Genomic DNA, 14319 nt, shown 5'->3' with positions numbered 1-14319 from the left:
GGGACAACGCAAAGGCAGCAGATGGCTCAGTAGAAGACTTTTCTGCAAGAGCTCAGAAGTTAGGAGTAACTGTTAATTTTTTATAAAGATGCATCACTGAGTTGCAGAAATACATATACAGTCTGTGCTATAAAACCCCATTAGAACAGAGGAAAAGGAGGAAATTTAAACTTGGTGCAGTGACAGACAATGTGTTACTTGGGCCTCCCAGTACATTTCTTGCATGTTGAGTCTGGGGTGTCTTTCAGAGTAGGTTTAAGAAAAAAGTCTGTTGGACCTGTGGTTTTAAGCTGCAGCATCAAGTCTGGTACGCTGAGGGAACAGCAAACAAACTGTTTGGAAGGTTTATTTATCGCAATGTCAGAGGAACAGCACTGGTGTTACAGTCACCTTTGGCAGACAGCAAGTTTTTCATTGACTGGTCCCTTGGCAAGTAGGGTGCTAGTCATTCTGAGAGATTTTACTGCGTCTCTTACCTAGTAAAACAGCGACGTGTAAATTGATGCCAAAGTATGTGAGATATATGAGGGTTTTTTTCCAGCAGATCTGCAATACATTTTAGCTTAGTATCAGAAATTAAGTGAGAAGAGTTGCACTGTAGTAATTAGTATCTGAAGGAATTGTCATTTTCCCATGCAATTTTCATTTTTTCCTACAGCGTAGTTGTATGCTAAAAAGTACATATTCCTATTCTACCTGAGTGAATGCAGCATTTATTTACTTCAAAATACGAGCGTAAATAATGCAGACACGTGTCACTCCTCCTGCTAAACCTGCAAAGACGGGTATTTCTGTAGTAGGATGCACTTCCCTTCTCTCCATCGAAACCTTCTTGTGTTTTCATGACGGCTCTGCTGCAAGGCCAGGCTCTGCTTCCTCAGTGGGAGAGGGCCACGGAGGGCTTGGAGAGATGACATCTTTCATGAGTCTGAATGGAATTGTGCCAAGACTTCGGCATTAGCCAGGGTCTAGTCATTCATAGATACTATTTGACCTGTTGGTTTTCAGTCCAGCAATAGCTCTCGGGAAAATGCTGCCTGCATCTAAGAACTGGTGTTCCACAAGGTATCAGGGGTCAAGGGAAAGCAGCATTTGTTGGGCTGGTTTTTTAAAATTTTAAGTGGAATTTGCATTCACCTGGCCACAGCAATGCAGTCTAAATGTCAGATCTAAAAACCTGCTGTGGCATTGCCAGCAGTACGTTTCAGCAGGCTTAGCCAGTGATTGTTACCAACCCAAGATGTAGTACAGAACTAAATCTGGTCTTTTATTCAACTTAGTTCAATAGAAATAAATACAACTTTGTAGTAAAAGGTATTTATGAGACTACACTGGGCCAGGTGGGGTTTTCCAATATTTGGTATTAAGGTTTATTTTAAAGAAAATCATATTCTTACTGCTTCAGCTCAAAGTAGAAGTGCACTGAGCTCTTCAATGGAATGGAAGCACCCTCACAACCTTTCATTCTTTTCTGGTAAGAGCCACATATGCTCCATAATGTCGAATGTATGCAGTGAGGGAGGGAGAGTCAAAGGAGCACATGTTATGCTTAGCAGATAGCTTCTCATTTTTGTGCAGGTTTGGTCTACAGCTTGATTAATCCATAGGAAAAAATGAATTTCTTGTACAGACAAATATTTTTCCTTCAGTTACTCTGAGAGCATAAAAAAGATCTGTGTTTGGGTGGATTTTTTTCCCTGAAAGTGATGAGCTTTGGTAAGGAGGGAGGGAGGAGAGTGAGCTGTAATGGAAGTGATCTTTGATAACTGCAGTAGGAATGTTAAAAATGCACGTGAATCTATGTTATGAGACACAGCGGCCTTTCTCTCTGCACTCATTCTGCTAGCAAATGGGAAAAATGTTTGGGGAAAGGCTAAGTGTACCAGCAGATAGTTCTAGCTGTGTTCAGAGCTATGACCAACTGTTTGTTTCACAATTACGCTGCATGCTATCCATTGCGACCAGAAATATTTGTTCAAAATTGATTTCCAACAGTTTGACAAGCATCAGACAAACCCAGTAATTAGATTTGTGAAGTGAAATGCCTGATGGCATACTGCCTTCTAACCAGATTAGTGAAGTTAGGCTGAGAGCCATTTTTTGTCTGCAGCGTCTTAGCATAATGAGGTAATAACATCAAGCTTTGCAGTTCAGGTTTAACAATGCAAACACAGTTCTTTCCTTCCTCTCCCCAGATATTTCTGTAGCAAAGCCTAATGGCTGTAGACACCCCTTTCTACTGCAAGCTGTGCTGCAGTAAAAGTCCAAACCAGGAGCTGGGGCATACCCTCTCATTGGTGCCCAAGGGAGAGAGTGGAAACCACCTCAAGCATTTTGGTTGCATAACCCCTTTACTTTCTAAAGCCATTCAGCAAATGACCAGAAGATCTTTAGTCTTGTTTGCTGAATGTTTCTCCATGTCAGTTCACTGGTTTGCACCCATTCTGACCCCCTCTTCTCCTTTCATTATGATTAGTTAGTGCTTCTGCTGCATGTTGAGCCATGCAGCAGTAGTGCTGCAGCTGGCAGGCTGGACTGGCCTTGCTGCTTCTGACAGATGACCTGCACTGGTCTGCCGGATGAACAGGTTTTGCCACACTCTTCTTTGATACTCGATACAGCTGAGCACCAAATAGTGAGATCCTTTTTCCAAGGCAATAAAGTGTAAAATTGGCCTGATTTTCATTTGATCCTGGCTCCTGTAAGAGGTCGCAGTGTGCAATTGCTGCTGTGTGTTCAGACTCCCCATCTACATGTACATCCAAAGCTCCATTGTTCCTCTCTACTCAAGAATGTTTGTTGGAAGCAAGGTGTGATAGTGCAGGAAAAATTGTGAGTGTGACTTCATGACAGCATCCAAAGACAATTGAATTAGGGCTCCCAGCAGTGCCTCATGATATACTTCATAGACTTACAGAATCAACTTGGTTGGAAAAGGCCTCTAAGATTGTCAGGTCCAACTGTTATCCCAGAACTGCCAAGTGCACCAGTACACCATGTCACTAAAGGCCTCATATACATGTTTTTTTTAACGCTTCGGTTTTTGAATACTTCCTACGAGACAATTCCTCAAGGTCCTCTTCCTGGAGAACTTAACTGCATAAAAAAGTAAATCAAAATGTTGGGAAGCAGTTATCACACACTTGGAACCCGGACATCCTCAAGTGCAGCTCATGTGTAATGATGATGGATGTGCTTTTTCTTTTTCATTCTTTCAAATGTCCTGATATTACCACAAATGTTACTGAAAGCCATGCATGGCAGAACAGTGGTTTTCAGCCTCTTAAATAATGCAAGGCAGGCTATTACTAATACATTACACATCTGCCGTTCTGCTGTGGCTTACTGAAGATTTTGAAACCTTAGGTGTTGCAAAGCTGAGAATTTTTTTGGTGTAACCTTTTGTTGTTCGGGTGATGAAAACCAGGTAAGCCAGTACAAAATTCCAGATGTTTTACTTCATATTTTATTACCAACGTTGCAGTAAATACACTGAAATATCGTTGACTCAGAATTAAGAACTGTACTGCATTATATTTAACTACCCAGTTGTCTTACAGAAGAGGTAGGACAAAAAAGTAGCAACGGACAAATACATATTTTATTTCATACACTGAAGGGCACCGCTTTATGAATATACATGACTTAGCTTTAGGGACCTTTGAATCAACTTTTCATTTTAGCTTAAGTGAGATAATTTTCATCTTCATACCCTGAGAGAAGAAGACTGGGAAAAAGGAAGTTAGTAATCAGCCACAGAAATGTGTAGTTATGATTAAATATATTAAATATTTGGTGTTATAAATGTGATTAATGTACTTTCTGGTGTTTGTAATGAGTAAATAATACTTAATCATTAAGATTTCTTACAAATACTTCAGCTGCTGTCATGTATTATTGCAATCAATATTTGCAGTATGCTGTGGCTGTTGAACTAAGTCTCTCTTGGGAAGCCAAAGTAGGGGAATATGGTTCAGCTTTTATCAGCTTCATTTTATTCATTTATTTTACAGCATTTGCAGAGGGAGCAGCAGTAAGAATGTGAAAGGAATTACAAGTATTTGCAAGAAAGCATGACTGGAAAGGAGTGGGAGGAGATGAAAAACTTGTAATTCTTTTTTTAAACTTAACACATTAAAACTGTTTGCTTAACAGCCTCTTTCCAGGTTGTTCTCTGTATGGAATAAGGCTACAGACTTCTCTATATACACAAGAAGGGACTGTCATAGAGCAGCTCTACCAAGTGACCCTCGAGAAGGGTATTTGTATCCAATACATCAGAGATTGTTCTTTGCATAGAACAGGTTTCCACGTTCTTGACAGTAGGTGCTGTTTGAACCACAGGGCTGAGAGGCCCCAGCTGATTAAAGGCTTATGCAAAAGTGTTAGTTTGATTCTCAAGAAATGGGCTAAACTGTTAATGTCAAACCAAGCATTACAGCACAGTGGGTTTGAAAATACTTGTATGTGGCCTAACTCATGTTAAGAGGCAATGGGGGGTTGAATTTAATATTGTTTCATTGAAAGCACCTTTGGAATTTCAATTTTGTTCCATTTACAGATTGTTCCGAATTTTTTGGTCCATCTGTATCCCTTCATGTTGGGAGTCACTGTGTGTACAAGGAACAAATGGCTTTGTTCATTCTGACCAACATTTAACAGGGAAAATCATGCCAGCAGCAGGCTCCAGAGCTGCACAGAGCAAGGCACCGTAGAAAGGTGGCAGCGCTTTCCAGAGTGCACCTTGGCTGCTCCTGGAGTGTCAAATCCCTGCCTGGCATCTGATTTCCTCCTGCTGCTTTTGGGCTAATGCGAGGATGTGCTTTTCTTGTGCTCACACTTGCACAGCTCGCAATGACTTTACTCAATGAAATATAAATAGTCAACACTTTAATAGCCTTCTGGTGATGCCTGTGGCAGTGCATTCTGCTATACTTGGTCTTTAAGCCATTTCACAATGATTTATATCCTGAAGACTTCTTTCTCTCTAGGCAGCTTTCTCTTGTACAAGTGATAGGGCACAGGAAGGGCACTCTGTTTTAATGAGATCTTCATCTTTATTTTAATACATTTATATACATTTATAATACATTTATAATGTAGTAGAAGAATCATAGAATCACAGAATGGTTTGGGTTGGAAGGGACCTTAAAGATCATCTAGTTCTAACCACTGCCATGGGTAGGGACACCTTCCACTAGACCAGGTTGTTCAATGCCCCAACCTGGCCTTGAACACTGCCAGTGATGGGGTAGCCACACCTTCTCTGGGCAACCTGTGCCAGTGCCTCACCACCCTTACAGTAGAGAAATCTCTGTGTGTTTATGTGTGTATTGATATACATACATACATATATATGTAAAAAATACTTGGTGTTAAATGAATAAATAAGCCTATGTTTACATGCTGCATGAATCCTGGATATCCTTAAGACATTATTAAAGTGATCTGTCTTTCCAAATGCACTTGGAGACTTTGATTAGTTAGCTCAAACATTAACAATAGTTCTGTTACACATTTTTAAATATTGGAGAAGACTTAAGCAGGCAGAAAATCTACAGGAAAACTTAAATGTGTGCTTTCACTACTGAAATGAGGGATACAGAAAGATTTATACTTTATAGCTCACTGCGTTATGCACTGGGAGAAGCTACTTTTGTGGCACAAATACCCTTCTTTGTTGCTTACCAATACCCGTATTCAGTTACACAAAGATCAACTGTTGTAAAAAATATTAGTATGCAGATGCTCTGGTGTTTTGTTAATGCATTTAATTAAATACAATAGCTCTTTTGTTTGCTTTTCTTTTTCTGTCCTTGAATGGATTTGTATTATGGTATAGAATCTAGGCTTAGAGCTATTTAAAAGGTTTTGTAGTTTTAGGATGTGTCATGTATCCATGTTAGCTGCTTTCTCTTTCATTCAATTAAGAAAATCATTTGGGGACTTTCAGTACTTTCTAATAGGTTTGAAAGTATCTCTTCAGGAAAACCCAAATCCCAAAGTTGCCAGCAAATATATTCCTTCCCCCCCCCCCCCCCCAATGAGGTCTTCAGTGATAATTAGCATTGCTTAAAAAATTGTATTCCTGATAAATACTCTGAGATGTTTTAACCAGAGAAAATTTTCTTGAAGTTCCCCAACATTTTCTAGGTAGTTTTCACAGAAGACACAAAAAGTTGCACAGTAAAACTGCCCATTTGTGTATGAAAAACTGTAGCAGAGTGATCACAACTAATTGTGACCTAATTCTAAGTACCGGTATCTCCAGCATTACTGTCTTGTGTCGTTATCCATGAAGTTATTTCAGAATTATTCTCAGCCTGAGAAAAGGTTTCTTTAGTGCCCTGTGGGTGGGTGAAATGCTATGGAATGACTGTGTCAAGTCTAAAATTGCTCTGGTGAATCAGCAAAGTACTTGAGCCCAGAGGACTTTGAAAACCTAACAATATCTGCCAGATCCTGACCCTCCCATGGCAACAAGGACCAAATCAAATGGGGATGAACTGAGGTAATTAGAAGACCCTAAAGGTAACCTCTAACTGTAACTTCCATTTCAGATATTGAGCCCCGTTAAGCCCAAAAGCCCTTTTGACAGAGTGAGTGTGTGGGAGGTCTCTGCTGTGAAGGTTGCTTCTCAAGCAGTGACCTACTAATTTTCTGTTGGTGTGCCTTGGAGATCAGACATGCTCCTCAGTGGGCATAGGTCCCTGTAGGAATAATGGCATAGGCTATAAAACCCTCCATCAATCTTTCTGTCACTGATAGAAGCAGCTACTACAGGTTAAGGGTTAAGTGTGCTGCAGCTGATTCTTTTTAGATGTTTTACTGCGTGCATCAGAACACGGCTGTGGAGAAGGCAGCAGGCGTTTCACTTACACCACAGGGGTCTGTCCCGGCACTTCCTTGGCCGAAAGCTCACCAGTTTCTGCTGAATGTTTCTGTCACTTCTCAAGAGCACGGAATGCAAATTGGACAGTTTTGCTCTAGGTCTTCAGCATCAGCACAGGAACATTGTGTGCTGAGTGCCAGGGTCATACATGGAGAAAACCTGGCATGGGAGGCCAAGCAGAAATTGCAGCTTTGTGTTCTCTGCCTTTTTGAAGCGAGGACAATTTAAACAGAGGAAAAAACCTCCCTTCATTACGCTTGTGTCATCAGTATTGAAGTTACAGGGAGGGATTCTAAATGGGGAAAAAAACCTTCAGGTACAAAAGCTCTGACATCATGGAGAAGGAATGTGCACTTGGGAAGGCACAGGCCATCCATGTCACTTGAAATTTTATTGTTTGCTGTTTGGAGGAAACCAGCACCTTTTAGAGTTGCAGCCCTCAAGGGAAAGTACGGGAATTCTTATTCACTGAAAGCCTCCTCCTTGGTGAGCTTTCCACATAAAGTCAGTCAGTTTCAGCTGTGCCTTGAAGAACCTATTGATCTATTTAACAGGATGTGTTGCGTTATTAAAAAAAAACCCACCTAGAAGCACAGCAAATTTTGTGTGAGAACATCATCCTGATTTCAGTTCCAAGATAGCTTAATGTTCTAAAAGGCTGGTAGAGAACATAGTTTCATTACAACTGCACATATTACGGGTTTTGTATGAAATGAGCATCTCAAGGCAAGGCAAAGAAAGCAGCATTGTTCCAGGGCTGTTTTTCACAGGCCTGTATTCATATCTCATCCTTGTTGTTTGCAGGAGAGGCAGATGTGAACCAGAACAATGGGACCTCCACGAAGAGCCCAGCGGTGACAGACTCCAAAGGCACAGCAGACCCGAAGAATGCCTGGCCTGAGGCCAACCCAGCTGACACGACTGGTCGCCCCCATTTGATCCGCCTCTTTTCCCGAGATGCCCCAGGAAGAGAAGACAACACCTTCAAAGATCGGCCCTCGGAGTCAGACGAGCTACAGACCATCCAAGAGGACAGTGCAGCAGCTTCAGAGAATTCGGATTTGATGGCTTCGCAAAAACGCTCCTCTTTCCGACACGGATCAAAAATGGCATCTGCGAGCTTTACAGACCATGCTAGACATGGATCTCCAAGGCACAGAGACTCGGGTCTACTTGACTCGCTGGGCAGATTCTTTGGAGGTGAAAGACACGTTCCCCGGCGGGGCTCGGGCAAGGTGAGCTCTGAGGAATAGAGAACTCACAGCTACAGCAAAACAAAGTACAGTTAAACAGGAAGGGTGGGACTACAGGAAGGTGTAACTGCTATAATGCAAGAGTTGAGTTAGCCAGCAAGATGATACTTGCACATTTGTAATGTAATGCTTGGCTTTAAATTGAAAACAACAACAAAAAAGCATAGATCTGGGAAACAAGAGAAGATACTCTGTGTAGAACAAGGAGTATTAGAAATCCAGGTGGCTCTAGAAACATTACTGAGGGGCATTTTAATGAACACTTAACGTGGTGCATTGTATGCATTTGTATGCTGTGCCATTTAGAGAAACTTCAGTCTGCTTTTATGTGTTGTTCTTATATATTTGCTGGGTGAGAGCACTAAATGCAACTAGACAATCTCTAGATAGCTTGGCACTAACTGAGGGACAGACTTGGAAATAGATGTTAGAAAACCAACAAGAACTGTGGCCAGATTCTCAGCCTGCTTGCTCAAGACCATGTTGTAAGGTCAGATGATAGTATTGCTGAGGAGGTATCTTGGCAGGTAACTATCCTGAATCCTGGGTGTACAAAACAGTCCAGCTATGCTGCTGGACTGTTGAGCAGCTGTTCAGCTCTGTTCTGGTGAGAAGGGAAGGTTTATATTCCAAGCATTTCAGATTAGAAGTTGTGCAACAAACCATTCCTTCATTAGGAGTTGATGAAAGGTTAATTCCTGAATTCTTCCCATTTCCAGGATTACATGCCTCCTCTGATCCGTTATGCAGATGTTGTGTTAGTTCACTGTTGTTTGAGCGGCAAAGTTTTAAGATAGTTTCACTGCACCCTTTGCCATGTAAATGATAAGTAAGTGGTGTCTTGTGTTTGTGTGCTCACACACTACATAAGCATTTGAATGGAGCTACTGTAGGGCTGTAAAACCTTTATTTTAGATGAATATATTGTTTGATGCAGTTGCTCAAGTTGTGTGTTGCAAAAAGCAATGCTCATAGTTGCTGGCTGGGCCCAATTTGACAACCTTTGCTGTCTGCTCAATAGTTGTAACCTGCAGTACTTGCTGGGATGAGCAAGCACATGCAGCTTTCCCACACTGGCTGTCTCAGAGTGTTGCACGGGGACATGGTACATACTACTCCGTGGTTTAAAACTGACTTGTGATCATACAACAGCTGCAGACTGTCAGTGTTACTTCACAGCTCTGCACTTGGAAGCACCATGTATAATAGCCATTCCCCAAAGAGTTGGTGTAATGTATAGACCACTGGAGGAAAAATACTCTAGAAACTTCAAAACAGAAGCCTCTCGCATGGGCAGCCAGCACTAAGCAAGATGTGTGTTGGTCTTTTTGTTTCCTCACATCTACAAACTCATGACAAAGATTTAGCAGTTGGGCAGTTGTTCCTGTAGGTATGTAATGTTCATACGTGCAGCAAGCAGTTGCTGTGAGAAGGAAGAAAACCACTTTTCTTACTATAGTACAAATACCAGAGACTGTTCCCAGCACTGCTTTTTTCCGAAACCCGGTTGGCTAGCTCAGCTCTTGCTCTTTTATTCATATACTGTGTTACTCGATGAAAAATAGTACATGCAATGTAGAACAAAAGGGGAACAATACCAAAAACTTAGATTCTGCACAGGCTATACAGAGGTATGTACATCCTTACTTAGCAATAAAACAAACCAACCAGCTCCCTTTTTAGTAGTGAGGACTAGGAAACGGCTGCAAGTTGCACAGATTCTGTATTTTATCCTTTGGCGTGAACGATTGCTGTGATTCTCTGCAGATCTCTATGTAGTTATGGATGGGAGCACAGGATATCATGTCTCGTATCTCTGTTGCTCTTCAGTAAACTGCTGTTTCGAAGCAGTTAAATGTCTGCAAAACAGTACAGAATTATGGACAATTCCAACATTTTGTGCCTAGCAGAAGTATTTATAATGCTGGGGGCTTTTTGTAAGGACAGCTGCATGCAGTGTTAAAGTCCTGACTTGCAGATCTCAGCTGGAAGCACGGAGTTCTATTACCTTGGCAAAAGTCAGTCCCCTTCAGACTTCCAGTGCCAAAGCATCTCTGGCACTATTCACACAATGATAATATTGATAAAACCATGCCCAAGAAAGCTCAGTTGTAGGAGGTTTCGGTGCAGAAAATATTGAGCAAGTGGCATGGGTGGTTGTTTAGATGCTTATTTATTCAACCTTTGAATCTATGCCTTTTGGTTTCTTGTATCAAGGAAGGCTCATGGTGTCATTTATTTATGCGTGTGTGTACACAGAGGAAATGTAGATGGCTTATAGTGTTTATTTGTGCTTAAAGCTTAAGTAGTTGTCACTTGCTGAATTTTGTAGTGTCAGAGCACCAACAAATGATGAAGGTGTGCTTGGATGAGCTGAAATAGAATCAAGTCCCTTGGCAGCTTTTCAGACTCCACTAGGTAAACATGTCTTTGGTAAATAAGATACCATGAAAAGCACCTTAAAGGATGAATTTCAAAGGCTTGAAATTGAAAAGTTGATAGAGCTGCACTGTTTATTTGCTTGCACTTGTTTCTGATTAATTTTTGAAGCTTTTCAAAGCAGTTCTGCAGCTGCCTTTCTTGCAATCTCCCTTTCCCAGCCAGCCCATGCCCCAGTGGGAGCGTGTAGCTCAACTACCCACACCAGCAAGCACTGGAATGCAACGACAACACTTGCTCTTTGTACAGATTTAGGGCTGACATTCAAGCAAAACACATTATAAATTCTTTGTGGAGGCATTTCCATCTTGCATCCAAACTGAAAAGCACATTAATGAATAATACTCACTGTTGTGTATGGAAAGGTGGGGTAGGAACAAAGCGGGGACTGTTTCATGGCCTCCTTTTCTCCCGTGGAGCAGGTTCTCCCTTACTCTGGAATTCTGAAGTTGAGTGCATGGGAGCAAATAAAAATAGAAAAACTGGAATGTACAGAAATACTCCTTCTCCTCCTTTAAGGGGCAGCAGATACATTCACCATTGTTCCCCAACCCCAGCAAGATTTTAGATAACAAACTCAATCAAAAACAGCCTGAATTTTGTACTTGTAAGCAAGTTTTTTAAGGTAGACTATTCCAAACAAAACTTCTGTTGTGCACAGCTTAAATTTATTTGTATTAAGGAACTTAAACAGGTGATGGAAAGAAACTGTGGTGCAGACATCTCAGCAAGCATGTGAGACAGACAGTCATGTAACTATAAATTATTACCTTTTTAATCCTTACAGAGTATTTATCTAAACATTTGTAAAGCACATAAGCAAGTTTGTTAAAATGATTGAATCCTTCTTGTGCCTCTTCAATATTAGCCTGTATTCAACTTGAGTATGTAAAGAGCGCTGGTTTGGTTCTTTGACACAGTTGTTTATGCTTTTGGAATTATGATTTATTTCTGGTTTTTTTTTCCTACTAAAGTTTGGATTGTGAAACAAGAACTTTTCTGTCCTGGTTTAACATTGTGCATTAACATACTAAACTTTAAACTCCATTTGTGGCCCCCTTGCAACAAACCAAAATATTGTGACTGTAAAACAGAGGCTCAGAACGGACTTAGCTGAAAAATTAAATCATTTTTTCTTTTACATTTTGCTTTGGTTTTGTATGCAATCTTGTAATGTTCTCCTGTTGCCTGTATGAAGCCTTGCTCCCATGTTTCCTTCCTGATACATACATCTTCATCAGGGACTGTAGCGACAGGACAAGGGGTAATGGGTTCCGACTTAAAGAGGGGAGATGAGATTAGATATAAGGAAGAAGTCCTTCACTGTGATGGTGGTGAGGCACTGGAACAGGTTGCCCAAAGTGGTGAATACCCCATCCATAGCAGTGTTCAAGGCCAAGTTGGATGGGGCTTTGAGCAACGTGGTCTAGTGGAAGGTGTCCCTGCCCGTGGCAGGGATGTTAGAACTAGATGATCTTAAGGTTGTTTCCAACCCTAGTCCTATATGTGTGTGGGGGCAAGGAATACAGAAGGCAGACATGGGGCTCCCCCTCTGTAAAGACAGATAGGAGGTACAAGGGGTACTGGGCTGATGTTCTTCTTGTGTTGAGCGGAACCAAGGTTTAGGATCAGCATCTGGGAAATGGCAGTTGCAAACCTGCCCCAGAGTTAAGCAGTTGTTGTAACAGGGATCCACAAAAAGGACTGAGATAAACATGCACAGGCAAAGAGCTTAGAACCATGGTTTTATATAATGACATGGACAGACACATTCCTCAGAATATCCAGGCATATTTTATATTTTTGCACTCCCTCTCTATTAAAATTTCTTGTGGAGCTCTCATGTCTACTACAGCACCATGGAGACTGCAACGTAGTGAAATCAGTGCTAGTCTGACTAGTGTATGATGCGATCCAAGTAAATAACTGTGATTCCTATTTCCAAGTCTTAGTTTCAGGGAATGGCAGTGCTCAAGATCTACTGTTCTGTAAGACCTGCTGTGCAAGCAAATGCTTGTAAAAGATTTTTATAGAGTTCATGGTGGTTGTAACAATAATTCTGTTTAATCTTTTGCTTTATGTGTGCTTCATGTATTCATTAAACTGTTTACATCACAAAACTGGTGTACTAATGATTTAATTTAAGTGTTTTTTTAATCCATTAACAGAAGTGGCAACAAACTTTGCAGGTGACTAAAAGGGGCTGTATGTCCTACAAAGATTCATTTAAAACAGTGTGTTGGGCAGAAGTGAAGAAAGCTAAAGCTTGCCTTCCATAAGGAAATGACTAGGTTCTAAAGAACTGAAGCTGCTAAATCCAGTGTTCTTGCTTTATGATAATGGGAACTGAATCTGGCCTCTTTCTTTTGTGGCAGGTAGTAATGAATGATGAATGACCTAGAAATGAATTTGGGTATCAGAACTGCCACTGTTCAGGCTAAAATAATCAACTGACTAATCAACTGAAGTAATTCAGAGATCATGCTAACCAGTCTAAGCAAAATATTTCCCCTTTTCATTACACTTCTAACAGTATCTTCCAGTTCAGTCTTTGCTAGACTCTTTCTAGATCCTTCTATCTACCAGTAAGATACAGAAATAATAATGCTCTGCTTAAGAGGGATCTAATTGTGTGCTGCTCTGAAGGACAGCTCCAAGGATTCTTCCAAGTGCCTGGGGAGGGTCCAGGCTTGCTTCTACACTTTGCTTGGGCCCCAACATAGCAAGGCAGGGGGGAGTCATAGCTGTGGAAGTAGCCGTGGTGGCAGCTTTGAGGTCTTATGGGGGGAATGGGTCTTGGCCATTCTGCAGTGATTCCTGGTTTCCTTCAAGTGCACAGCCCCACAGCCTGGTTGAGGATAAGGCCTGGATCTAATTTTACTGTGATAGACCCAGGGATGTTTGTTTAAACAAGTGGGAGGGGCAGGCAGGAATCCCAGAACTCACATGCAGAAGGTCAAATGGATGCATTCAACATGGAGCATGAGGGTTTTTCCTACCTAACATTAAGTTTTTCTCATCATGTTTACTTCTCTGCAGATGAACCAAGTTTATAAATCAGAAATTGCTTCATATTGAAATCTGTTATAATGGGGTAAATTCATCTTTCAAATGAAATGCGTTATCCTTAGCACTTTCCATCCTGCAATGCCAAAATTAATGACTTTGTGCAATCTCAAACTATCTGCAGAACAATGGCAAACACTGCCCAAAAGAAAATTGAGGCAACTGTGAATAGCTCTCCCCCCCTCTTGCTTTTGTACCTCCATCATCATGTTCCATTAGCAAGCGTTGTATTTCAGTTTGTGTACTGATGCAAAAGCTTTCACTTTGTTCCCGAAATGGTCTCCAGTTGAACAGACACGTTCAGTTACTCAGTTCACTCTAAAGTCACTTGGTTTCATTTCTCAGCTACACAAAACCAGTACCTGCTGCCATTTTCAGGTGCTTTTACTGAATTTCTTACAAAGCAATTTAAAAAGTGTTGGTAAAACACTGAATTACTGCTGCAGACCCAAGATGAGGCTTAGCTCTGTTTCACCTTTTGCCATCACCTTGGTTCATCTCCCCTCAACTTTCACACTGGCTACATTATTTGAAATAATAATTTTACCTTTGAGTATTCATTTCAAAGAAGGAAGCTATTAAACCATGCCATGTCTAAGTTTCAGAATAGTAAACTCTCCTTACTATTACACTTGCCACTTAAGTAAGTTGTGCTGATGTAGGCAATAG

General features: G+C 41.1%; 1 protein-coding gene across 2 annotated transcripts in view; it reads left to right on the top strand.

Moving 5' to 3' along the window:
* The window catches only part of MBP (myelin basic protein), a 110892-nt gene that overhangs the window by 84258 nt on the left and 12315 nt on the right, over positions 1 to 14319 (top strand). For both annotated transcript variants that reach the window (XM_061448935.1, XM_061448934.1), the window contains exon 4: positions 7697 to 8127. In XM_061448935.1, coding sequence (XP_061304919.1) covers positions 7697 to 8127 — 431 coding nt within the window. The remainder of the gene's footprint in view (positions 1 to 7696; positions 8128 to 14319) is intronic.

The sequence above is a fragment of the Pezoporus flaviventris genome, unplaced genomic scaffold (assembly GCF_033815535.1).
Source record: "Pezoporus flaviventris isolate CSIRO_AGI_PZ_B2104156 unplaced genomic scaffold, CSIRO_AGI_Pfla_v1 ptg000007l, whole genome shotgun sequence".
Classification (NCBI taxonomy): domain Eukaryota; kingdom Metazoa; phylum Chordata; class Aves; order Psittaciformes; family Psittacidae; genus Pezoporus; species Pezoporus flaviventris.
This window is presented reverse-complemented; position numbering and strand designations above follow the sequence as displayed.